Source organism: Halichoerus grypus, chromosome 5 (genome assembly GCF_964656455.1).
Source record: "Halichoerus grypus chromosome 5, mHalGry1.hap1.1, whole genome shotgun sequence".
Taxonomy (NCBI): domain Eukaryota; kingdom Metazoa; phylum Chordata; class Mammalia; order Carnivora; family Phocidae; genus Halichoerus; species Halichoerus grypus.
Genome location: NC_135716.1, coordinates 35049281 through 35077274, shown reverse-complemented (window position 1 = coordinate 35077274; position 27994 = coordinate 35049281). Strand labels below are relative to the sequence as shown.

The 27994-nt window shown below is 43.4% G+C and overlaps 1 protein-coding gene across 8 annotated transcripts in view; it reads right to left on the bottom strand.

Annotated features, from left to right (window-relative positions):
* NCALD (neurocalcin delta) overlaps window positions 1–27994 on the bottom strand; it is a 373056-nt gene that overhangs the window by 16753 nt on the left and 328309 nt on the right. For all 8 annotated transcript variants that reach the window (XM_078072170.1, XM_078072167.1, XM_078072169.1 and 5 more), the window contains one exon: window positions 2518–2914. In XM_078072170.1, coding sequence (XP_077928296.1) covers window positions 2518–2895 — 378 coding nt within the window. In that variant the 5' untranslated portion in view covers window positions 2896–2914. The remainder of the gene's footprint in view (window positions 1–2517; window positions 2915–27994) is intronic.

The window sequence follows — 27994 nt, the reverse complement described above, 5'->3', positions numbered from 1 at the left end:
CCAGGGGCAGCCAGGAGAACTGCACAAAAATGTTCAACAGAGATAACACAGTGGCTACTAGGAATTTTTTTCCCCCAGATCCCAATTAGGAAGTCATTCTCTTCAAAAGGAGAACATAGTCACCCCTTTCTCTGCAGTGAGGCAGAGGACACGGGGTCAGAGTGCAGCACTCCCCCCAAAAAGGAGAGACAAAAGAAAGCTAATTAAAATGAATCACCTTTGAAATTTAAATTTTTGTTTAATTAGCAAAGATGAAGAAAAATCGGAAAAGTGCAATGACGCGGCACACCCTTCATTCACTCAGGGAGCGCATTTGGGAAAACAGTTTGGCAGAGAGCATCGAGTACCTCAGAAATCAATGCTCCTTCCCTTTGGCCCAGTAATTGCACTTCTGGGAATCCATTCTAAGGGAATAATCCTAAATACAGAAAAAGTTTCATGCACAAGAATTATCTGTTATTTTATATTTAAAAATTACAGTATCATGTATATTAATAAAACCTGGAAACAACCTATATATCCAACAATAGAGGAAGAGAAAGTAAATTATATTGTATGACTATTATGCAGCTATTAAAATATCGTTATTAAAGTTTTTATGACATGAGAAATGCTTGCATTATTATGTTAAGTGAAAATGGCAAGATACAAAATTTCATATACATTATGAAATCAATTAGACATTTTCAAATGCATGGAAATTAGACCAGAAAATATCATTTGCTAATATTATAAAATTAATAGCAATGATTCTCTTTGTAGGTAGAGTGGGATTATGGAGAATTCTTCTCTTTTGCTTTTATATTTTTCTATACTGCCCATATTTTTGCCATTGACATTATATTTTTCATACATTTATCCTTGGGGGCGGGGAGAAATCCTTTAGTCTTGTTTAAGATTTTGTCTCTGAGGGATTAATTTAACACACCGCGTTCAGAGAGTCGCTGCTCCCGGTGAAGGAAAAGCCGCAGAAAGAACTAGTTGGCAGACCTGGGAGAGTTTGCTAGTACAGAGGTCAACTGGATTCCTGCTCCGCCCCCGGCTCCGTGTGCACCTGTCCCTCTCACTGCCCCTGCGGGTTCAGGCCCCCTGGCCCAGGAGCAGACCACAGGCCTCAGCTACAAGGGCTCGAGGACAAGGCAGTCATGTGGGTCTCTTTTGGCTCTGACCTTAGCTTCTGTAACAGGTCTCCCTGGTTCTTTCCTTGAAAGCAAGTGCCCCTCTGACTCCCCTCCCAACCTCACCAGCAGTGGATTGTTCTCTGTCTCCTTGTGATCCTTCCAGCACCCCCACCTGTCCTCCCGGGAGCTGCAGATCTATCTTGAAACCCTGACACTCTGGAATGAGTGCTGGCTTCTGAGATGAGCCCTCCAGGAAGCCGAATGCCCACTCTTGGTCTGCTGTCTGCTTCCAGATGCTTCCCTCTTGTGCCCATTCGCCTGCCAAGATGATGAGTGATGGCCAGCCCACCCGCCTAGTCCTTTTTACTGCCTGCAGCTGAAGCTGTCCTGATCCTCCCCTGAGCTGTGTCTCAGTCCCCCTAAGTTCCTCCCAGTCCCAGTCACTGCCAATCAAGCTGTAGGTGCCATGACCACTTATGACTCCTTATGCCCCTTCCCCACTTTCCCTTCGGGTCTGACAGGGAAAATAGGGCCAACACCAGGGCCCGTTCTCCTGTTCTATTCAGGGTATTTACTCTGGGTGAGTGGTTTGGGGAAATAAAATGGACTGCTTCCTATTAAAATGATGGAGGACTTGATTCTACAATGTTTGTATTTCTGATGAGACAGAAGCCAGCCCAGAAATCCCTGCCTTTATTTAAGAGTCTAAGAAAGTTGTAAATTAATGATGGTGGTGATGATGAGCTTTTCCATGCGGCTGGCACTGCGCTAGGCACTGAACATGGACAGTCACATCTAATCTTGAACTAACCCCACAACATGGGGTGATGGTTCCATTTCACAGATCAGGACACTGAGGCTCACTTAGGTGAATTAAGCCGGTCAGAGTCACAGAGGTGGTGACTGAAAGGGGCAGGGTCTGCAGTCAAATGCTCTACCACTGAGCTATACCCCCTGAAAGGGGCAGGGTCTGAACTCCAGGTCAGAGACTGATCATTACACACCACTCCAGGGGCTATAACCCCAAAGGCTTGAGGTCTGGGCAGGTCACTGGGATGGGTGGATGGAGGGGCCACAGTGAGCAGGATTTGCTGAAGAGTGTACATCCATCTGTAGGGTGGGGGTCACCACAAAGCAATCAGGTGACTTAGGCCAAGCAAGAATGGGGGCCCAATGTTGCCAGATTTGAGTTTTCAAGAGATGCCAACCAATCTGCGTTTTTATGTGTAATCTCCTGTTTGGAAATATGGGTTCAGCATTTCCAAAAACACTGGGTAGGCCGAATCAAAGACTAGATGGGCACCGGTCGGCAACCCGCCCCATGCTGGATGGTGCACCTGCCAGTTCTTACCTGTGACTCACGCCCTTCGCTTTGTCAGGGGCTAGGGCTACGTACCTGCACAATCTCTAGCATCTCCGCCTTGCTGATGTAGCCATTTCCATCCAGGTCATACATGCTGAAGGCCCATTTCAGCTTCTGCTCCAGCTTCCCCCTCGATGTCACGCTCAGGGCTATGATGAATTCTCTAAAGTCTATCGTCCCATCTCCATTGGCATCGAAGGTGCGGAAGACGTGTTCTGCAAATTTGGAAGCATCCCCGTAAGGGAAAAAGTTCCCGTAAATTTTCTTAAACTCTTCCATTGACAAATGTCCACTGGGGCAGTCTCTCAAGAAGCCTTTATACCATTCCTGGATCTCGTGCTCTGTAAAGTCTGTGCTTTCCAGCAAATCCTGCATGACCTCTGGGCGAAGCTTGCTGTTCTGTTTCCCCATCCTGGCAGCGAGAATTCAGCTGCAGAGAGAAAAGAAGACGTCTCATTTTTAGACCTGTTTTTCAGAGGCACACTTTATAATTTGTGATTGTTCCTTTGGGAAAAAGAAATAGACTCTTTTAGTCCACAACACCGTCTGGTTTTCCACTCAGCCAAACAAAATGATAGAAAGACAGGCAGTCAGAAGATGCCGAGCAGAAATAGCACTGACCAGAAAACTGATAATTCTTCTATACAGAGCCATGCAAAAACAAGGGATTTGTAATGAAAGAAAGAGGGAGAAAAGGAGGGAGGGGGAGAGCCAGAGCCAGAGAAATTGGCTACTTCGTTCTGCCTCATCTATTTGCAAGAGGTCTAGTCTAGCCTGCCATTAAGACATCTGAGGCTCTAACATCCAATCCAAGTATTAGCAGAGAAAATTTAAGGAGGAGAACTGGAAGAGAGAGACAAAAGAGGTAATTTATGTTTTATTGCTAGAATATTTCCCAGGAAAGTGCTGCTTGGGTACCTTCTGAATATTATGAAACAGATATGACTGAGGAAAATACAAACCCATCTAATACCATTAAAGGCTACCAAGTTAGATGGGTTATTTAAATTCACAAGGTCAATTCACTGTCAGCATTGGTTTCAGATGGTAAAGATGAGGCTTCATAAACCGCTTACGTGCATGCCTATGGAAGAGGCCAAACTTTCCTTTTTAAATACAATTAACCTCATATTTTATTGTAACAGTAGTACACATCCATCGTAAAATAGTAAAACAGCACAGCGATGCATAAAGAAAAAAGTTAGCAACATTTCAAATCTTAACACTTAGAGATAACCCTGCTAGCATTTAGGTGTGTGTCCTTCCATATTTTTTATATGCATGCTTATCTAAATATACTATTAACATATGTTTTTAGTACATTTACATTTCAAAAAACAAGAATATATACACTTTTATTACCTGTTTTTAAACTTAACATAGTGGGGGGGTAACAAAGGCAACTTTTGTTAGATGGGAAAAAAACAACTAGAATTATCATCTTCCTATTCACAGAGCCATCAACATTAAGTAAGTAAGCACCTGGCACCAGGCATGCGTCTGGTGCTGCGGATTCAAAGAAGAGTGAGATGTGGCCCCTCCGTCTTCAGGGGCCTCCAGCTGTTTAAGTTCAGAAATGGTGGTGACAGTGAGGGGACAGTACACTAGCTATTCAGTTCACAGTTGCCAGGGAATGGATGTGGTACGATGAGAGAACATAGAGCGGATACCCAAGCCAAAAGGGGACATAGGTGCTATCAGGAAAGCCTTCCTGGAGGAGGTGATATCTGAGCTTAGTTCCTATTTCCAAAGTCTTATGATTTAAGCACGGTCAAGATCAGCCCCTTCTCATAAAGGGGCTCTGCACTTATACTTTGCATTTTTCCTATATTGGAAAAAATCCTGAAAGTAAAGCTTGGAAAATTAAAGACTATATGAAAGACCACACATCCCCATTTTAATCGTGATTCCCAGTTTTCTTTGAGATTTTCTCTTCTGGTGTTTATTTGTTAATGTCTGTCTCCCTCCTTCTGCAGGGTCAGCCCCTTCAGACGGAGTCTCTGTTGGGACTACTTTTCCCTCTCTGGTCCCCATAAATAACACTTGGTAAGTTAATGAAAAAAGGAACGACCGATAGACAGATGAATCATTACAACACGGAAATCTGTAATAATCTTCCCAGAAAAGAAGTCTTTCCACTACAGCGATGAGGCCCTGGCTATTCATCATAGCCGTAGGATTTTTTTTATCTTATAACTAGAAGTTTGTACCTTTGACCCCCTTTACCTGGTCGCGCCCCCCACCCCGCTCCGCCCCCCAGTTGGGGATCTCTTATATTGAATTGCCTGTCTTTTGCCCCCACTAAAAATAAATTCCTAGAGGGCGGTGTTTGCATCTCACCCTGCTCAAACTTCTTACATTTTATCCATAGTTCAAGAAATGCCAAGCAATCTTAGTAATTGGCAAGTTGACTGATTTTGTTTTCTGAGTTTTGCACTGGAGGCAGAACGGGCTCCGCGCCCCACCCCCTTCCTAGACAGGGACCCTCCGAAAGGGTGGAGAGAGGACAGCACAGGTCCTATTAGCAGGACCAACAGCCACAGGGGCAGGAAGTCCCCTCTTCATGCAGAATCAGGCAAACACCATTTTATGCAAGAGCAAGACTAAACTACAGCTCCAAATGAAGCACAATTTATAAATTGAACCTTCCAATAACTTTCATTTCCCTCATGTGTCCCTTTTTTTTCTGGAGGGAGAAAAGCAAAGTTAGAGAGGCTGGTCTGTATTAGAATTTCGAAACTGTCATTTAGTTGTTAAGTTGGCAATTTGCCTGAGGCAAGAATTCAGAAACATGAGGTAATACATAATACATGGCTTTCCAGAGCTCCGGAACATTTTTATGAAATTTACAAGTAATTTCAGGTTTTCCTTTTTGGGGGCTCTTTAAAGTACAGCTCTTTGGTGTGGTGTTCAATCAAATCACCATCCCTATACTTTGGTTCTGTGCAAATCACCATGTGCCCAGCCTTAAGAAAAAAATATTATTTTGATATTTAGATCTACTCTCTTAAAGAATGATTTCTTTTTTCTGGGTCTATACAACACTGTTTCTTCAAAACTAAACTTAAGTTCCTTTCCCAATGTCTAAAATGTGCTTCTCACTTCTTAGCTGTTTTTGCACTAGAAACAAACTGCCTCAACATTTTGGCTAAGTCTTCCACTGAGACTGATCTCTGTGTAGCTGTTTTTCAGTAAACAGTAATTAAACCACATTTACAAATTCATTAGCACAGAAAGGCCATAACACAAACAAGGCAGAAGAGCATGGAATAAGTGATTTGGGAAGCCGTGTTTGCAACTGAGTCCAGAATGTGTTTCCGTAGATAATTACAAATACTTTACCAAGTATGATGTCTGAACTTGAGAAAACCATCTGGACTTGGTAGACTGTACAACAGAAATCTCAGGGGACATATGATAGCGTTTCTTTCCCTGGGGGGAGGAGGGAAAAGACAGAGGAATGCCTGACAATACCTTTTTCTATTGAAAGACAGGAATTTCTGCCTGTTTGAGGTGAAGAGGGGATAAAAATACCATCAGGGAAATGCTGTGTTCATTAGCAGTCCAGAAAAAAATCGTCGGGAGACAAAAGTTGCACGTCAGGTCAAATCCTTTTCACTACTCCATTTGGTTATTAAAACATTAACTTTGTGCTAGTAGAACATAGTGGGGAAAAACTCAGGCCATGGAATAAAAATGCTTGGTTTCAAAGCCTGTCTGAATTGCTGACTAGCTCTTGGGTATTAAGTAATTCACTGAACTTTTTGGTGCGCCTAAGTTCTGTTATCTATAAAATGAGTTCAGCGGTGCGAGTTTGTATCTCACTGATTTGATGTGAGAATTAAATGAGACAGTCATGTGCATAAAACTCTGGCGCTGAGGCTGGGCCAGACGCTGTGGTAAATGAAAACCACATCTTGTCCTTGATAGCCCTTCATCCATCATTCTATTGAAACTTCACGGCAACCCTGAGTGATAGACAGGACGTTTTATAAGCAAAGAAATGAAATCTCAGGCCAAGCGACTTATCCCAAGTCACACAGCTTGGGAACGAGGCAGCCAAATGGTAAATTCCGTTCGCACTTGGCTGTCCCCTGGTTTTGCCCCTATGTCCTACTAACCCCGTGGACAAAGCACAGATGGAAGTTAAGACGACAGTTCCATAAAAAGTCAGAAAGCAGCAGTTAGGAGAGAGGAGACAACCTCCTATTAGCACTCATTCATTTCACAAGTAGGTGCTAAGTGTCTCCTAGGAGGGAGGCATGGCTCTCAGCACCAGGAATTCATCAGGGAACAGACAAAACCCTAGTTCTCACGGAGCTGACAGTCTAGTAGCAAGAGACATACGATAAATAAGATAAATAAGGGAAATGTTGTCAAGAGTTGTTCCACGGAGAAAAGTAAAGAAGGAAGGGGGTTGGGGAATGCCAGGAGTGGCTGGGTGGGTGTCAAAATGTTAGCTAAGAAGCCAGGGAAGGCCCCATTAAGAAAGTGACATCGGCAAAGGAAGAGAGGAGGGGAAGGAGGGAGCCGTGGAGATGACTGGGAGAAGGCTATTCCAGGCAGAGAAAACAGCCAACGAGAAGGGTCTAGATGGGGAGCAGGCTTAGGGGGTCAGGGATGCGGCTGGGGCGGAGGGCGGGGAGGAAAGCGGATGAGACCAGAACAGTAACAAGGGCCGGGTGACGTGGGACCCATAGGAGACGCTAAGGGCAGTGGCTTCCACTCTGAGTGAGACGGAGCCATTGCAGGATTTGGGGTTATATTCTACCGGGAACTCTCTGGCTGCCGCTTTGAGAGTAAACCAAACGAGGGTAGCGCAGAGGCAGGGAGACAGCTGGGAAGCCGTGGCAAGGACCCAGACACGAGCCAAGGGCACCGGGACCAGGGTGGCAGTAAGCAGAGAAGGTGAGAAGGGCTTGGATTCTGGACACAGCTTGAAGGGAGAGTCCACAGGATTGGATGATGGTTTGTGAACAAAGAGACTGGTCCAGCATAACTCCAAGGTTCTGGTCTAAGCAACTATAAAGATGAAGTTGACCCTGAAATGGGAAAAATGCAGAAGCAGGGCTTTGGGGCGAGGCAGGGGCATGGCTCTCGGTGCTTCTGTGCCGGTATTCATTCTGAGATGCCCAGCATATACCCAGCTGGAGATGTCAAGTAGGTAGCTAGATGGGCAATGTCTGGAGTTAGAGGAAGAGGTCCAGGGAGAGAATACATTTGGGAGTCATCAGCATACAGACAATATTTATAAGCCAAAGACTAGATGAAAGCCCCAAGTCAGTGGTGGTGGGTAAAGGAGAAAAGGGGACGGTGAGCCCTTATCTGTTCTGACGCATAGACTTGGAGGGAGGAGAAGGAGCCAGTAAAGGAGAACGAGAAGGAGGCCCGTGAGGCGGCAGGAAGACACAAAGCTGACTCTGCCCACTTCCCTGCTGCGAGCTCCATGCCCAGCTCAGGGAGCACCTGCAAAGCATCAGTGCAGAACAGAAGAAGGAACTGGCTCTTGGTTCCCTCCCTGGGTGCTCCCCACACCTGCCCCGCACCTGTGGAGGACACCACCTGCCATCCAATCGCCCACTCCAAAGCCCTAGGACTCCTCTGTCATTCCTTTCACTTTTGTCCCCAAATCTGTCTCAAATCCATTGACTTTTCAGCATCTCCATCATTACCACCTCGGTCCAAACTGCCACCATCTCCATCCCTGGATTCCGGATCACTCTCTCCACTGGGACACCCCTCTCCCCACCCCCACCCTGCCCCAGTCTCTTCCCCACGGCTCCCCAGAGTGACCTTTTAAAAACACACAACAGACGATGTCACTCCTCTGCCTCAAGCTCTAGAAGCGCTTCTGAACACACTTAGAATAAAATCCAGACTTCCCCATTGGGCCTCCAGGGTTCTGTGTAAGCAGCCCGGGGCCACCTCTGACTCATCTCTCAGTACCCTGTGCCCCTGGTCCCCTGGCCTCCCACATGGCCCATCTTTTACCTCTAAGGGCCTTTGCTTTAGAGCCTTGAACAAGACTTTTAAGTAGTAAATATATCTCAACCCTTTAGTTTATATGCCTACATATAAATCTTAAATATATATAACATGTATAAAAATATATGTTTACTAAATATATATATAAAAGGTATATCCTATATCTTATAAATGTATAACTATTTATATAACTATATATATTACTTTTAGCTGAATCTGTGCTGCATTTCATTAAGTGAAAAGCACCTCAATTCTGTGAGACATCGGCATTCTGTTATTTAGTAGTTTACTCTGGGATGGGCAGTGTGGAATTTGCAACTTATTCTGGTCATATCCAGTCTCCCAGGGTCCAAAACATAAATCTGGGGTTAATACTGACCACAGATGAGAAAGGAAAAATATACAGGATAAGAAGACACCAAACCACCAGCAAAGAACTATGACCAGGAATCTAAAACATAAAGTCAACTTCCCATTTAAAACGAAGAGAAAAAGGAATAGCTCCTAAAAATGACCAGGAATCTAAAACATAAAGTCAACTTCCCATTTAAAACGAAGAGAAAAAGGAATAGCTCCTAAAAATGACACCCCAGGGAAAGGAAATGGTGAGTGGTGGATACTCCTTTGGAAGACAGGTGCTCCCTTCTTTATATCTTGGACCTGTGATTCCTCATCCAGTTCCACAAACTCCATGAGTTAATTCTTGAGAGCCCAGAGTGAGATTTTCCAGGGCAAAGTCCAACTTACTCTGGAAAGCTTGGCTAACTTCAGAAAAGTCTCAATGCAAACTGCACCGAGGGCTCCTAAAATGGAATTTGCAAGATGCTAGCAGCTGAAGTCAGGTGGAGCCGCAACAAGGAACACAGACCCCGCCCGCAGTGATTCCAGAAAGAGACCAGGTTGATTAAAATGTGCGCCTGTCTGGGACATGTGACCTTGTCCTCTAAGAGTTGCTCTGAATTTTTGACCGAAGGAATGTCTACATTATGAAAACATAACCAGAAAAAGTTTCCTAAAATATAAGAACGGAAATGATAAGAATTATAGATGCATGGGACCAAGTGTTCATTTACTACGGCATCAGATATTGCAGACGTCTGAATTTTGTAGGTGGCTAAAATCCAGCAAATTCATTTCTAGGTCAGTTGTCCCTGATTTTTACTGGGGGGAAAAAAAGGACTACAGGAAAATCTGAAGAGCACACTGCTCCAGAAATTTCTCTTCAATGGAGCTCGTCTCTTAGTGGACGTTTAAAAGGAGAACCTATATATAAACTGATATATTTATATATAGTGGACAAATTAGGAAATAAAACAGTGGTGCATACAAGGAAGAATTAAAATATTAAAGAGGGAGAACTGAAGTCATATAACAATTTCACTAACTTCCTTTCATGATGCCCAAAGAATATTCTCTCCTCTGGCCTCTGGTAAGAGTTGCTGAGACCTATTTCCTACCACCTCCAGTGCCTCACGAAGGTGGTTTTGCTGACATCGTCTGGAGAATCGTCACCTTCCGGGCCTGCCCCACGGCTACTGCATGCAGAGAGGCCTTTTTCCCCATGAGGATGGGCAGGCTGACCCCACACCTCTGACTGACGGCTGGTCACACGCCTGGTGCTTGCTCTCCTTGGTGACAGGGCTTGAGATGAGAACTGAAGCCCTACACAAATGCAGCGAGCAGGAGGCTCACTAGCCTTCTTCCTGCTGCCTTCCCCGGGCTGTGTGGGAAAGCCCAGGAGACACAGCTGGTCTTCTCCAGGTAAGTAGGCTTTACAGTCTCTGAATTATCTGGGCTCTAGTTCTATAGACTCTGCATTTCAGACTGCAGAGGGCCTGGTCTTGGGCTCTTGTCTAAGTTCTCTTTTCCATTATTACTGCCAATAAAACATATTTCTAATAGAATCTGAATAGAACATTATTGAACAACAACCCCCTCCCCAAAATGGAAATAGCATTTTTGGTTTTGCTCTTTACCAAAGTAATACATCATTATTGTAAAAACTGTAAGTAATAAGGGGATATAGAAATTAGAACACGAACACTCGCCGTGATCCAATATGACTGTATAGAAGATAACCACTATTGACGGTTTTATTTATATACATCCTCTTAAACATTTAAATGCACATAAATGAAATCTGTACACTCCAACCACAAATGGGATCACATTATCCTAGTCTTTTTTTTTTTAAGATTTTATTTATTTATTTGACAGAGAGAGACAGCGAGAGAGGGAACACAAGCAAGGGGAGTGGGAGAGGGAGAAGCAGGCTTCCCGCCGAGCAGGGAGCCCAATGCGGGGCTCGATCCCAGGACCCTGGGATTATGACCTGAGCCGAAGGCAGACGCTTAACGACTGAGCCACCCAGGCGCCCCCACACTATCCTATTCTTTAACCTTTATTTTCATTGAAAAGTATATTGTGGATATTCTTCCATGTTATACATGTGGATGTATCTCATCTTTTTAAATTGCTGAATTTTCGGGGCGCTTGGCTGGCTCAGTCGGTTAAGCGGCTGCCTTCGGCTCAGGTCATGATCCCAGAGTCCTGGGATCGAGCCCCGCATCGGGCTCCCTGCTCAGCAGAGAGCCTGCTTCTCCCTTTCCCTCTGCCTGCCGCTCTGCCTACTTGTGCTATCTCTCTGTCAAATAAATAAATTTAAAAAAATAATAAAAAAATAAATTGCTGAATTTTCACTGATTGATTGATTCAATGGACAGTACTGAGCACTAACCTTGAGCCAAGCATTGAATTAGGTAACTGACAGAGTGGTTACTAATGTGAGCATTACAGTCCTTTTGGCGTTCCATTGCACAATATTTGTTTAACTAATCCCTCTTGATGGACATTTAGGTTGATTCTGCTTTTTTTTTTATTCCCTTGGCATTTATCTTAGTCCTGGTTCCCGGATTCCCTGAGTAATAGATATTACAAAGAGGTTCTTGATGTCTTTGATAAGTACCATGATCTCTAGACCCTCCGTTAGAAATTCTCCAACAAGAAATTTTCCTCTGGAGCCTTTACATCCTAACCGTGTGTTTCGCAAGAGTTTACACACCAGCGAGGATTAGACTTGAAGAAGCATTGGAACTGGATGGGGAATTCCACCCCAGCCCCTCCGGGCTGCCCGTGTTACAGGCACACACGTAAGAGTGTAGCCTTTACTATTTCTAGCACCTCGGAGGGCACACTCAACCTGCTCTTTCAAGAGGGCATGACCATGAGCATGGAAATGACCCCTCTCTTGGTTTGGCCTAAGGAGATCTTTTGTCCAAACAGCACCCTAAGTGCTCTGTTTCTTGACGCTCCCTCCTGACCTTCATTCAGTCATTCATTCACTCCTCTCCCTGGTACTTCACGTCCAGCTCTTGGCTGACTCCCCACCGCTCCCTCCTGGATGGCCACCAATTAGAGGTGAACCTACATTGTATGCTTCACATGCCCTAGTAAGTGGCCAAGGGCCGTACAATGGTCACCTTCCAGGTCTGCAGAAACTACAGAGCTGTCTCAAAGACAGAGACTGTTGGAGTGCCTGAAGTTGAGGGCTTGCAGATGTCCCCTTGCCATCACACCTGCCTGTCTGGGCTGCCTCGGGGCCAGGGGCCAGGTCAGAGCCGGCTGCTGTGGTGGAAAATGGGGGGACCTCTGGGGGTCCTCAACACTCCTCCAGGGTTCTCATAGGCTAAGACCCTACCACGGCTGACTTCTGTGGAATTCTGATCACTGGAAATGTCTACTTAACTAAAGGCACTAAATATCCTCTCATTTAAAAGAGAGGAATTATTACCTTGGGTTTTGATAAGACAATGAAGCAAAACAGTAAGCCATCATGTGCTGAGGAGGACAAATAGGTCAGCTACAGGGATCCGGGCCTCACCACTTCACCAGCAGCCGGAAGTACCAGAGGAGTGCTACTCCCTGTTTTTAGAAATCCTCTTGGGGCCACAGATGCATTTAGTTAATTGCTACAAGCCCCTCCATACAGTCTAAGAATAGTTCATAATTATTTTTTTTTTATTTATTCAGCAAACATGTGTTTAACATCTACTGTTTCCTGGCTTCGCATGAATATTCTTATTAAAAAAATAGTATCCTACATGGGATAGGAAAAAGAAGGGAATCTGGGATTCTGGTTGCAGCTCAAAGCAGTTTGCATTAATATTTTATTTTCACAATGTTGCTATAGAGTTGGTGAGAGGGCTATTATACCTTGGTTTTACCCAAAGGACAAGGGGTTCAGAGAAGCTAACTATTATGACAAAGTCCTGCAGGATCAGAGGCACCCTTCCCATCCCCCACCCCTCCACATCCCCGCTCCATCACCTGTGGTGTTTGAAGGGCTGCTTCTGCTGGAACGTATCAATCGATCACTTTCTACCCTGGCCAACATGGCTGAAATATGAATGTTTGTCCATCCAACAAACGTCTAGGTGAGAAGGCTAACAGGAAGACTATGAAGTTGCATCTTTTAAGCTCTTGCACATTTTGCATCCTCCAGCAGGGTGTTTGGAAACAGAATTGGACTTGCCAGCAGAAAAACAAAATTGAAGTCTTTATTATAGTACCGTGTTATGGGACCTTGGGGAAGTCATTTGACCTCTCTCTTGGTCTCACTCTTCTTCAGAAAGTAGGCATAATAACACCTTCTCCTGGGGCTGTCTGAAGGACTAAATGAGAAAAGGAGTCCCAGTGAACCCAGAAAAAAGCTCAACATTGTGTCTTGCATCCAACAGGTGCTCAGTACACAACCACTATTAATCTAAATGAAATAAAGGTTCAGTGGATTGTTTACAAAGATGAGCCTTCCAGATTTGGGGACACTCTCCCCCTTGCTTTAATGGAGAATTAGAAAAACAAGAGCAGAACAGTCACATGAGGGAAGAAAATAAGAGAACTACTGTTAGCTTCCAACCTGACTCCCCTCCCTGGGACCATTTGCCAAAATGTGACAGACATTTGTGGATTTGTACCCAGAGAGGACTCCTGCCAGACTCCCATGGCTGAGTGTTTTCCCTGCATGGAAGTTATTATTCTAACCTGAAATTAAGCAAGAGGTCCCATTAGAGAAGCAGCAGATGGAGAGGAGGACACTGTTTCTTTCTCTGCTCTTCTATCCTGAGGCTGGGGAGGGCTAAGTGGGGTTTGGGTGGAATCAGAGCAGGCTCAGACAAAGATGCTCAAGAACTGATGGTTTCCTTCTGCTGAGCCTATTTCCCATTGACCATTGCTTGTGTCACTTTTAAGAATTCCATGAAGTGAGGACAGCTGGGATATTCACACATTTTGACGCTAGGTGAATAGCAAGGTGGTTGCCAAATACTCCTGGCGATTGTTCAGTTGGTAGTGACCAAAGCTACTGTGTATGGACTTGTCAGTGAAGTGAATCTTTCTTCTACTAAGAATATCTGGGGAGCTGGTATCTTCCTTGTCTAGGGCCAAAGTTTATCAGGAATGGTATTAGGTTTGGCTTTCTTCTTACCTCTTGTTTTGCCTAGGAAACCGAGTGGTCTCAAGGCATTTTTTAGGATGGTAATACAGTCACTATAAGCTAGCTAAGGAAAAGACAAAGTCCCCCAGAATACAACAGACCCTCTTTGGGGCTGATCGCCTTTCATAGGAGGGGTGACAAAGCACAATGGTTAAGTACATGGGTGTTGGAATCAGAGGGCCCTCAGATCCAACCCTCGTGACAAGACATACTAGTTGTATGGCCCTTAGGGACTTACCACCCCCCACCATATCCTCATGCCTCCTTCCTCACCTGCTTCAGATCTGCTCCAATGTCCGCTTCTCAGTGGCGCCCTCCCTTACCTCCCAGTAAAAATTTTAACACCTTTTGCTCTACTTTGCTGATTGCCTTAACACTTATAATAAACTATCACCTTAATTTTATTGTCTATCTTCCCCAACCACAATAGATTCATTTTTACCAAAAAGCCAAAAATAAAAATTTAAAAATCTGAATTTTAACCATGGTATGCATGTACTTTAAATCATTTCTTTCCTTTAGATCACAGGGCTTTCCATATGCATTAGAAGGTGTACCTTTAAACATTTAAATCTGTCTGCAATAGATCAAATAATAGGATTGGAAAGTTAGAACAAACACCATTCCTGGAGTGAAATTGAGAGCTATGAGCTGGAGTATACAGAAGTTTAGAGCAATGTCTTCATTCCTGGAGATGCCATTTCCCTTTGAATGATTTCACAAGAATTTCCTAAGCATGTGTTGTGTACCTAGAGCGGTGCAAGATATTACAGTGGATTCAAAGCACAGATGGATTCAAATGGGATGGCATGGCAGGGCAGACACGTCGGCTGGTCAGCCTGAGAACCCCATTGTTTCACATCACAGACGTAGTCTCTACACTCAAGGAGCATAATCTAGGCAAGCCAGTGATGCATTACCCATGAAGCACTGCGGGTAGGAGTCATTTTCACTGTGACACTGGGTTCAGGGGTAGTTAGAATGATGGGATTTTGCCTATAAGCCTATTCGTTAAAAAAGGTTCAGGTGGCTTCACAGTCACAAGAGAACAAGGCAGTGCACCAGGTGAGTACAAAGAGAAAGTGATGCTTTTCTCTTGAACCTTCCCTGCCCCTCAGTCCTCAGACTCCCTCAAAAAACACGGAGCTGTGAGTGATGCTACAAATTCTGAGCCTGTTTTCATTAGTCCCAGACGCCAGAGGAAATGATGACAATAAACTAATCTCTTTATAGATTTATGAGGACATGATACCAGATTTGAATTGTAAAAACACCCTGAGGATGAAGCTTGCAGGATAGCTCTGAATATAGCATCTCATGACCAAATTTTGGGTGAAACCTGTTCCTCTCTGCTTGGGTAGGAACTGCAAATAGGGTGAATGAAGATTCCCCCACCTCCCAGTACTTGGAATAACAACAGTGAAGGGAGGAGGATTCCTTTGGGCCACGGTGTTGGACAGGAAATCACAGAGGTGGCTTAGAGTCTTGGAGCATGTATCCTCACTTATCTCCTGAGAGAAGGTGGAAAAGCCCTGAGATATAAAGAGCACATGGCACTGACTTAGAGGAAGTCCCCCGTGTGACTTCCAAGGAGAAAACAATTTGTTGGTGGAAGGCTCGAAGACCGATCAAGGCTCAGTCCCCGGGGCCATCACCCCATTGCTATCTCCCCTTTCTCCCTCCTCAGCTCCCACCATGTTTGGCATTCAGGGTCCTCATGATCCTCCTCAGGGACTCCAGCCCAATCCCTCTGCATCCATCCAGGCTTCTTTCTGACACCCCCCTTCCACCAGTGTTCACCACTCGAGGCAACATAGCACGGTAGCTGGGAGGATGGTCTTTCTGGAGAGACCTAGACAGGAACCCCAGCTCTGTCTCGCCAGAATATCCCTCACCCCCACCCCTTCCCAAAGCAAAAAAAAAAAAAAAAGAAGAGAGAAAACATTTTTAGTTTCTTGAAACTACAGAATGTTAAACATCTCCATTTCCAAAAAGACTCATGGCTTCACATTTGCATAATTCAAAGTTCACTTGGATGTTTTTCATAGTCAAAGAAATAGCCCCAAAGTAATACAGAGGTCTCCATCTCTAGCAAGACAGATAGTGTTTGCAGATTTTTAAAAGACCTTTTTTTTTTTTTTTTTAAAGCTTCTCCCTGTCAAGGTTTAAAGAAATCTACAATCAGAGTTTCAGGCTGAGCAGGGATCCTGTTTCATTAGTTTATCTACCATATAAGTCCATTGTTCAGGTCAGGCTTGGCCGGGAAACTACCTGTGAGAATTTTTATTTACCATGTATTCCTATTCCAGTGTTTCCTGGCCTTTTATATGTCTTAGCACACATATCCGTGCAGCACCCTGGGGTAGGTGGGTGAGGGTGACCAAGGCTCTAGGAGGCCTGAGGGCTCCTGCCACCCGGAGGGGGCGTGTGAGATTTCCTGGTGCCACAGTATAATCATTGTGTAACGTGCGTGTGGTCTCCTTTGCTCCTTTCACCCTGGAGTGTGTGCATGTGTGTGTGTGTGTGTGTGCGTGTGTGTGTGTGTTCGTACGCCAGGCGTCAGTGTAACTGTGAGCATCCTGTCAGCTCTGTGGGTTGAACTCCGCGTGCTTTTACAGTCTCCTCAGAAAAATTTCCAGGGCACCCGGCTGGCTCAGTGGGTGGAGCTTGTGACTCTTGATCTCAGGGTCGTGAGTTCGAGCCCCACGTTGGGTGTAGAGATTACTTAAATAAAAAAATAAATCTTAAAAAAAAACCCATCCAACTTTTCAAAGCTGCTGCTTTGCCCTCTGACATTCATTTTTAACCAGGCTTTTGACTGTTGATTATAAAGAAGCCCTGAAAATAATTACATTATCCAGAAATAAGATCATTTGTCTTTTTCTTTTAAAACAATTTTCTTGTTATAATCACTTCAATTGTTTCTAAATTAAGCCTTATGAATGGTTCAGCAGAATGGATGGTCTCCATGAGCAGAAATGCTTCCCAAAAGAACCAAGCCTTATTACTAGAACTGACCTGTCGCAGAAATCCCCGTCTATTTGCTGAACAGGATTAACAAGAGGACCAGCTGAGGCAAGTGTTGTAGGGCCTTGTGGACCTCAAGCTTGACAACAGGAATATTATGGAATAACTATTAGATCATAGGCCACGGTGTCCAACAGATCAGGGTCCAAATCCTGCTCTGCCACTCAAGAATACGGCAGGCTACTCTCAGCTCCTCAGTTTTGCCACCTGCAAAATAGTGATCATGAGTGTGTGGGGTGCACGTGGTTGTTATGAAGGAAACAGACCTAAGATGCCCTTACGTACATGGGGAAGGAGAAGGATGCGCCCTCCCTCTGCCTCTATTCGGGCCACTCCTCAGGAAGCACTAATGTCACTGGGTTAAGTTTCCAGGTTACAAATTTGCCAAAAACAAGGATTACAGTTTGTTCAGGTCCAGTACATTCCCTCTGCTTCTCGCTTTCAGCTGGCTCTAGAGATAAGCAGGAATCTCTGGCACTGTCTCCCCCATCCCTTCTGCTTACAGGTACTACAATGACTCTCTCCGCTCCAGTTTAGCTGCCCGATGGTGGTAATGCTGAAATTTGAGTTGAGAGGGTGGAGGCCTCGCATGGGCCTCGAGCCTAAAGCATCCACTCCAACCTGATCCGTGGAGAGGCCTGCCCTGGTTGTCCGGCTAATAAGAAGTGCTTTGATTTCCCGAGGTCTGTATCTTTATAGTTCCCAGTGGGAAGAGGAGGGGACTGGCAGAACAGGATTTGGATATTTTTTTTTTTTTTTTTAAAGATTTTATTTATTTATTTGAGAGAGAGAGTGAGAGAGAGAGAGAGCACAAGAGGGGGGAGCGGGAAGAGGGAGAAGCAGACTCCCTGCTGAGCAGGGAGCCCGATGCGGGACTCGATCCCGGGACTCCAGGATCATGACCTGAGCCGAAGGCAGTCGCTTAACCAACTGAGCCACCCAGGCGCCCCAGGATTTGGATATTTCCAGGTCTCGGTACAACATCAACTAACACTACCTCATGGAATAAAATGGTAGCCCACACACACCAAAAAGAAGCTTCACTCTCCTAACAAAGGCGATATGCAATCCTCCAAGATGTTCCCATTCTAGAGACAGGGATGCTTCCACTCCCTTTTTAAAAATTCCCTTTCTTGTGTTAGCAACCAGATAGTGCTCAGCTGGAGCTTTCTGTCAGAACGTCAGCCCTTCCTGCCTAGGTGTGGATGGTGGGAAGTGAGCAGCCTTGCATCTCATCTTTTGCCAGGCGATGAGGCAGGGCTGCCTTTTCTGAGAGGTGTTTGCATTTGGCCCTGGGAAATCTGAACTGTAGAGATGACATCCTCCCATACAGCAGGCTCTCTTTTTCAGCAGGGAAGGCAGACTGGGTTTCTTTCTTTCTTTTTTTTTTTTAATAAAAAATGGATTCAAATGCAGAAATGGCCAGAGTGTCATTACATGCTTTTATGCTCTGTTAAAGACCACACATAGCTAAGGTGGCAACAAAGCAAACGCCCATCAACAGATCAATGGATAAAGAAAATGTGGTACATACACACCACAGAATATTATTCAGTCTTAATAAAGAATGAAATTCTGATACATGCTATAGACCATGGATGAACCTTGAAAATATTATGCTAAGTGAAATAAGCCAGCCATAAAAGGACAAATATTGCATGAATAGTCAAATTCAGAGAGACAGAAAGTAGAAGAGAGGTTACCGGGGCTAGGAGAAACGGAGTGAACGAGGAGTTAGAGCTTACTGTGTATATAGAGTTTCTGTTTGAGGTGATGAGAAAGTTCTGGAGATGGACTGTGGTAATGGTTACACAACATTGTGAATGTACTTAATGCCACTGAATTGTGCACCTAAAAATGGTTAAAATTATAAATTCCATGTTATGTATATTTTACCACAAGAAATAAAGAAAGAAACAAATTAAGAAAGAAAGAAAAAAAAATTGAAGAAAAAAGAAAGAATTACCCAGCAGTCCTGGGATACCAACTCCATGGAAGAGAAGGGCCCAGAATTCCACCCTGACTTCCCAGCATCCACATGTCCCTGGGGCAGAGCTTTTCTGAGTGGCCAAGACAAGATCAAAGCCAAAGGAAACAATGCTCTTCACAAGACCTGGCAAAAAGCACTTATTAAAGCAGTCCCATTGACAAAATAACGGACTCCATGATTGTTTCTGTTCATTCAAGGGGACAGCAGGCCCCAGAGGCAGGGAGGGGCAGGCAGGATTCCGCTTTCAAAGGCTGCTTGAACCTTTGACCAAATAGTCACCCAATAAGCCTGTTATAGTCCCCAGCACAGGATTTATGACCATAGATAGTATTTATTTCCAAATTAGAACTGTAAATTCTCTAGATGTTTCTAAAGAAAAAAAAAAGGATGATTTCCATCAAACAATGGCATTTTTTGGCTACGATAACTACAAAACTTAACTCCCTCATTTCTGCTCGTGGAATATAAAAAAAGTTTCTGATTTTATTGTGCCATTATAAACAGATTTCCTCCTAAAATGTTTCTAGAATATGTTAACTTTTTTGGTTTTCTTAATAATCCTGGCTAAGAATATCATAATTTTTAAAAATATATTCACACACACACACACATATATAAATATAATTCTTTTATCCATGAAAAAAAGCAACTGCCAGCTATAATTCAGTGGAGTTAAATAGAAAGAGTGTAATTTACGTCTGCATCTTTATTCCTAATAATAACTGTAAAAATAACTAAAACATTCTGGACGTTGTAGTCATGGAGACACTTCTACCTCCAAAGCGTAAAATATAATTTGTTGAGGAATGTCTAGTAAGACAGAATGAAAACTAACAGAGACAAGCAAACCTAATCAAAGTCTTTAAATTCTAGTTTCTCTTCTTTCAATTTGGATTAATTCCTAACAACTTAGTGCCCAGAAATAACCACAACAGAAAGTACCTGGCAAATTTAAAAAGCTTCAGACTAATTAGAACAGAGAAAAGAAACCCATGTATCAGAAATCCAGAAACAGCAGTCAAATAACATGAAATCATCCTGTGTTCTTTCATCTGCAAATGGAGTTGTCTTACACTTTATTTTAACCAAATAAAGTATTTTGACTAGATTCCAATTCTGATGGACCCCGAAATGGGGAAGGAAAGCTACGTGATGAATAATAGATAAATAAGATGGAGCCCCTATTCTGCAAGAGCTAACAGTCTAGTGTACCAACATACAATGAGAGCTACAAATGTGTACCTTATAGGTAATTTGAAACATTCTAGTCATCACATTAAAAATTAAGAAGAAACAGGTGGATGAATTTTACTAATATATTTCATTTAGCCAAAATGTATTCAAAACGTTATCATTTCAACACGTAATCAATTTAAAAATTATTAATGAAGTATTTTACATCCCTCTTTTTTTGGTCATTGTTCTAAATCTTTGAAACTCAGAATATATTTTGTACTTACAACACATCTCCGTTTGGGCCAGCCACATTTCCGATGTTTAATAGCCACATGTAGTCAATGCTACTGTATTGAACAGAGAAGACAGCAGGAAGCATAGAAAATATACAAAGAGCTCAAAAGCAAGACCAGCCTCATCGGGGCTATCTATGAGAGCCATAAATAAAACATCTGGGGCGTCTTCAAAGAGGTGGCTGCATCTGAATTGAGTCTTAAGAGTCTTTAAGTTAGGAAATGGTCTACTCAGACTTGCAACTGTGTAAAGAGCTGACTGATGGCTGAAGGGAAGATCAGATGGTTGGGACAAGGATAGAAGGAATCAACAGTCTAGACAAGAGATGTTGGGGACCAGGGCAAAGGCCAGGGTGGATTTAAAAACTATTCTGGAGGTGGAATTAGGAGATACAGTGACTGACTGGAAATGACGAGACAGTGTTGAAGACATCCTACATGGTTACCCAGCAACCATTTTTCTGACCTTCTCTGTTAACAGAAATTTGATTTTGTTCAGGTGTTTTGTACCTTCTGCAGTGCCTCGTTTGGGGGGGGGGGGGTGAGTGGGAGGAAGATGAAAGGATTCTTAGCCCCAGGAGGGTGGATCTTATCTAGCATAAGCCAATTATAGTAGTTTTATTTATCATCGACTGGCTTAGGAAGGAACATGACATCCAATTTTGGCCAATGAGACTTGTAGATTGGCCTGCAAGGGTGAGGGTGGGATCCCCAGAAGGGCTTCTTAGATCTTAAGAACAAATACAAGGAGGACAGAGTCTCCTTCTGCCTCTAGTGTGGGGTGTGGTGAGGATGTCACGGCTGGGACTGCTGCAGCCAGTGTGGTGTCATCCTGAGCTGAGTCACCCAACATCTGAGAATGGCAGAGTGGATACACGGCCTCTGGATGACATCGTTCAACCATGGAATTACCCAACCCGGAAACGCTCCACCTCTGGACTTCTTGTTTTGTGAGAGGATGTATGTATGGATTACTTCAGACATATGGGGGTCATCCCTTATTTGCAGGTGATAGCATACTAACAGATAGGAAAAGGGAAGAATCTAGACAATGCCTCAACCACTGGTAATAGCTATGTCTTTCCTCTGTTCAGGATGTTAGACAGCATGTGGAACTCTTTCACCTCACAAATCCTCCTGACAGTCCAGGGAGCTGTTGAGGCAGATGGTCTTGTCTGCTTTGACCTGCATAGCATCCCTCTCCCCAGTTCTTCCTTTGCATTTCCAGCAACTAGTACAGTACTTGGAATTAAAAAAAAAAAAAAAAAAAAAAAAGACTGCTATCACTTCTTGAGCTTTTTCTATGTGTCAAAAACTGTTAAATGTTTTATATACAAAATCTCATTTACTTCCTCATTTTATCTCCTCATTTACAGAGCTGACAACAGCGCTGTGAGTGGGTATTATCATCACCATTTAACGGATGAGGAAACTGAAACTCAGAGGGGTTAAATTATAAAATCAAGGTCTCAAAGTTAGTGACGTGAACCCAGGTATGTCTCTCTGGAAAGGTTATATTCTTTACCACCATAATATAATAGCACAGAGCAAGTCCCTGTGTTTATTGAACAAATGAGCCAATCGATAGAATGAAATAAACAGGTGCTCAAAGAGATTAAGTACCTTGCAGAGAGGCACCCAGCTAAAGACATGTCCATGACCTAACACAAGGCTTCTAACCCCAAAGCCATTGTCCTTCCTACCACATTTTGTGACTATCATTTCTCCCCCAGCTTTGTTGAGGTATAAGTGACAGACCATGGCTATCATTTATTTGGCACTTTAAGTTAGAGACCGCTTTGAATGGTTCCTGGCAATTTCTTTGTGTATGAGTCTTTTCTTCGCAACCAGATTATCAATTCCTTGGGGTGGCACAGCTTTTCTGTAGCTCTCATAGCAATCAGAATAATGTATTTTTTTCCTAACTAAGAGCTTGATTTTAGAATACAGTATCCATCATAGTTAGGATGACAATGACTCCTGGTTTGCCTGCAATCGTCTTGATTTACACCTGTTGCACCAGCTTTACTATTAATAGAGTAATAGCAATACTCTGAAAAGTAATCCTGTTTCGACAATAAACTGTATGGTCACCTTAATCATGGTAAACAAGAGCTTAGTTTGGCCTGTTCAGCTATGCTCCATCAACCATGCCCAGCACAGCTGTTTTTGGATAAAGATTGATCCAGTCGTCAAGGTTCATATTCAACACCGGAACACAGAGAGCTTTCATGCATAGAGCCTACCATACCTCCCCACCTCTTCTGTCCCCCATTTATCCCATATTCTCCTGTCTCTCAAAATCTCTTCTCCTTTGTATCACGGGTTTCCCTCCCAGCAGCCTCTTTCCAGCCTGCATCTCACATCCTAAGGTGCACCAGCAGAATGGGGTAATAGGTTTGAAAAGTCAGGGAAATGCATTCTAACAATCCTGTTACTGTGCAGCAGCTGTTCGTGGCTGAAATCTTTGCATCTAACGATCGACACCACTTTGTAAACAATAAGATAGGAAAAAGCAAACCTTTTGTGGCTAACCATCCACCTTTTGGCCTCTATGTTGTATGTGAATATGTATATGCCCTGGGAATGTGGGCTCACATGGTCAACTAGAATGAATATACATATACATATATATATATATATATATTTTTTTTTTTTTTTTACCAGCGAAAATGTATCATGGTGGCAACAAGAGATTCCCAACAAGTTAATGCCATTATGAGCTCAGCTTAAACTACTTTGAGTTCTGGAATTAATTACGACTAATGAGGTGAGAATAAGAAGCAAAATAATTTTTTTTTTCTTTTAAGATTTATTTATTTATTTGAGAGAGAGAGAGAGCATGATCTGAAGCGGACTCTGTGCTGAGTGCAGAGCCCAATGCCAGGCCCAATCCCAGGACCCTGAGATCACAACCTGAGCCAAAACCAAGAGTCGGATGCCCAGCCGACCACACCACTCAGGCGCCCCAAGGAGCAAAATAACTCTTAGACTATGCATATTGAGGTATCTTATCAGAGGGGACCTACCAGAGATTAAATTTTTGTTCCCCCTCTTTTTTATTAAGACAAATGGCAAAAATCAGATCTCAGTGGCCTCATTTAATAAATGTAGAGCTAGAGGCCTTGCTATCTATGGAGAGGAGTGTTTCAAGAGCCTTCATTCTGACAATTTAATAAAAAAGCTGGTTCATTGTGTTAAAAACCTTGGGAAAGAGATTCCATGAGGTGGCAGATGCTTTAAGAGGCCTTGACTCGGCACACGTGGGGCTCACCGGCATCCTAAAAGTAGCTGTATAGGGGAACTTTCTTGGTTGGGACATCCTCTTGCCTGACTTGTCAGCAGGACCAGCTGGGAGTCCCTGAAGCAGTGAACAAGCAGTGACTGTCAGACCACACAGGGTCAGTGTCCAACATCACACAATGTGACAGTGAGAAGCAAGTGTGGGGTAGAGACCTTAGCAATTTATGGTAGGCATGTAGAAGTCAGGGTCATTTCTGAATTGAATAAGCCCCGGAGACTGCTGAACAATTAAAGGAAGGATCAGATTAAGAGAGATATATTAGCTTTCCTGCTTGTAGGATATATGGGAATTCTGAAAATTTAACTAAAATTAAGAGAGATGTCACTTCACTTGTACCCCATGTTGTAGAATAGTTCCCCCAGTTGTAAATGCATCTGACAAGAGAATCTGGCTGGATGAGATTGTTCTGGGAAGACTCTGGCTCAAACATACACTATACATAGTGTGTTTTGTTTTATGGTTATTAAATTAATCTTACTAGAATCTCTGCTATGCAATGTGTATGTTATTGATTCTTATTCACCCTGACAATAAATTACGCCATGGTACCCATGATAACTTCTGGAGGGATTAATGCAGTCAAAGGCAATAGTGGCCCCTTCTCACTTGCCTATGTCTCTGTCTTCTCTTTAAGATTTTATTATTCCTTTATCAACAACATCTTTCCAATAAGCAAAACAATCTCACGCTGTAATCCTTTTTCCTTTCCTGCTTCTTCCTGGGCCCCATGTCAATATTTACACACCACCTCTCACTCCTACTGTTTGCCTATGATGGCCTTCAGATCCTGTTCTCAACCTCTCATCGAATAACCTCAGATTTTCCATTATTTAATATCATCTCGCATAACATTTCCACTTTGACAGGAAAACAACTTTCCAAAGTCCAGTGCTAGCCTCTCTCTTAAAAAGAAAATTAGTTGAACACTCAACCATGATGAGCTGTGAGAATATTATCCAATGCTGTTTGCTAATTTCTCACTGTTCCCTCAATTTTCATTGTCTCTGTGGAAGCCAATAAAGAACATGGCCCGAGCTCAGAAAGCTGCTGGACCAACTGCTCAGAGGGGCTTGCCATCACTAACTCCTATGATTCCTCTTCCCAAAGAGTAAGAAAAAAGGGGGAGAAGAAAGGTGAGAAGGAAATTTGGCTGTCTTTCTTCCTTTCCTTAGTCTGATGAAGTATCTTGAATTCCAACAGTCCAAAAAATCTCATTTTCTCATGACATTATTTTTCATTTGTCCTCCATCACCCCCATTTCCAGATAGTCACTGGTTTTTATCCATTCTATTAACCACATACATCTCCTATCAATCTCAGAAAAGTTTATTTTATTGTTTCCCCTTTCTCCACCCCTTGCCCACACTGCCTTTATTTTTTCTAGAAAAATGCCCAGATACAATCAGCCTTCAACAGATACTGATAGAGTGAATGTGAACATAATTTCTTGCTTGCACTAGTGTATTCATTCCCTAACTAGTCTCCCCTCAAGACTATTCCTCACACAGCTATCAGAGACGATATTTTTTAAAAACTCACATCTCTCTATGCCACTTTGTTGCTTGCAAACACCAATAACGGACCATCGTCTTCAATGTCAAGTCTAACCTCTCAGTCTGACGTTACAAATTGCCTCAAAATCTGGCCCCAACCTGTCTTTTCTAAAGCTTTTGACCCTCTCTTGATTCACGCCTGCTGTAGCCACAGAGAGGGGCAGGCTCTTCTTAAATGGCCATGAGCTCTTGCCCTCACTACCCTTCCTCATATGGCCCCGGTTTCTACCAAATAAAGCCTGAATCAATGCTTAGTCTCTAGTTACAAATGATCATTCATTGAGCATGTTCTGGGTGTCAAATGCTATCTTGAGTATATTAGATACCATTCCAGTATTTCTTTTATTCTATTCTATTATTATCCAATAATAACAATGAAAGTTGGGCATTAATTCATTCCCTAACTTGTGCATCCTTGATAATGCCGAATCCAGGATTTAACCCCATATATCTGCCATCAAAGACTAGCTACTCTTACCCACCAAGTACACCATCTCCCACTCCACCCCACCCCCCTGCCATTTGTCTCTAGCTAGTGCTCACCGTATTATGCGACAGTTGCTGTTGATAGATGAAAGTTCCCTGGAGGGATTGTGAACACCTCAACAGCAAGGCTGGTAGTTACACATTTGCACACCTCTAATGCTCAGCATAACACTGACACATAGGTTGTGCAAAACCCCTTTTTTTTTTTTTGGTAATTTAATTTGAATCTATGCATCCGGTAACAGGAAGAAGCTCGATCCCGGTTGGATCAGATAGTTGAGCCACATGTAGATCTCAGAACTCTTTTACCTAGAAAGAGCATATCCAGTACTCGATTGGATAAGGAAGCTGAATCTCTACTTCCATCTCCAACCTACTCCATAAATTATTATTTTGAATTCATCTATAGGAACCTGGCAGTGTAATATTCATGGCAGCCATCTGTAATTCAACCAGCCAAGCATACAAGCAGAAACCCCACATTTTCAATAACAGCATTGCTTAATCTGAAATGCCTTTTGGAAGACAAAGAAACATTCATAAAATGAAACAGTAGTGAATATTGATAATGAGAAAGTTTGACAACAAAGTGTCTTGCTGATTTATGCAGTGCTTCCATGCCAATGGCTAGAAGAAATTTTTATAAAGATTCTGTCTTCTCAGCCTTGGCAACATGCCAGAAAGGTTGTCAGTGTCTTTAAAGAGGAGGAAACTGAGAGGGAGGGGAGGTGGGAGGAGAGGGAAGGAGAAAGAAGGGAGGGGGGAGGTGGGAGAGAGAGAGAGAGAGAGACTGACTTGCCTTTAATCCCCTGGTACATAGGGGAAATTGTAAGCAGTAAAATGAAGAAAACAAGACTTTTTTTTTTTTCCCCTGGAAGGCGCTCTCATCTGAATTCCAGGTTGGTCTTGAGAATATCGCAGGGACCTGCATATTCTCAGGACTGGGAGAGCAGTGTTTTCTTTTCCACTCTTACTTCAATTCAGTCATACAACAAAGAGTTCTGAAAAACAAGCTAGACATACATCCCCAAAGAAGACCAGAAAAAGTCACCAAAGTTTCAGGTTACCAGACTGAATTTCCAAGGGCAGCAATCTCTATTAATAATTTCCTTCCCCTGTGTGAAAAAAAATGTGAAAATACATAGCTACCCCCAAAGCTTGACTTGGGTAGCAATATCTGATGTTGAGAATGTTGGATAAAAATGTATTATCAACAGCTCACTTCAGAGGAGAGGATGGCCTGGTCCCTGATGAAACACTGCCCCAAATTTACTCCACCTTAATAATTCAGTAAAGGGCGTTCACTCCTGCATTCTGTCCCTGGCCACACCAGACCCCAAGAGGTTAGTCAAGACAGTGGGCAGTAAACAAGCTGACCCAAGGTTATGGCTCCAGTCCCATTAGTCTGGTTCTGACATGACTTTCTAAGAGCTACCCACTGATAATACAAGATTAGGCCTGGTTAGAGAACATCTCATCCCATTTCTCCCGGTGGAACACCTCAGATACTGACAATTTGTCATGCCAAGAACACATAGCCTTTTTTCCACTCCTCCCACGCTGCTTGGCTGGCCAGGCTAGCAACAGACTTTATTTTTACAGTGCTTATCCCTGCAGCTTTACCTCCAGGCCAGTGGGCCCTGAAGCAGCTAGAAACAAGAGCCAGCTGGGGGCCCAGCTGAGCAGCCAGCCACTTGGAGCCTTCCACACTAGGAGAAGAAAAGGACTGGCCAAAGGCCATACCGCGAAATGTTCTGGGAAGGACAGATGACAACATGAGGGGGAAGGGAGTCTGTTCATCCTAAAGCAAATGCAAACCGACACATGGATTAGGGGTAGCTGAGGTTCTGGGAGAGCATCTGTCTTCGTCAGATGCAGCAAACTCCTTGCTAATTCAGATAAATGAAGAAAGGCCGGTGTGCATTAGTGAAATTCCAAAACCGTAGAGCATCGGCTGTTTCTTTGAAGTCCATAAAGCAACTCAACTTCATTTTAACCATAAGCTCCAAAGTGAGGTGTGGCCGTGCCCTCTGCTACTGAATCTGACTCTCACGGGGCAGAAGCGGCAGGCATTTAAATTCAACAGCTCGTGAAGTTAAGCCCAGCAAAGGTCTGCTCTCATGAAGACGGTACAGATCATCCCTTATACTCTTGTTTACCATATTTATTTACCAGGCTGGCCTTTCTTCAGAGGCATCATGGAGA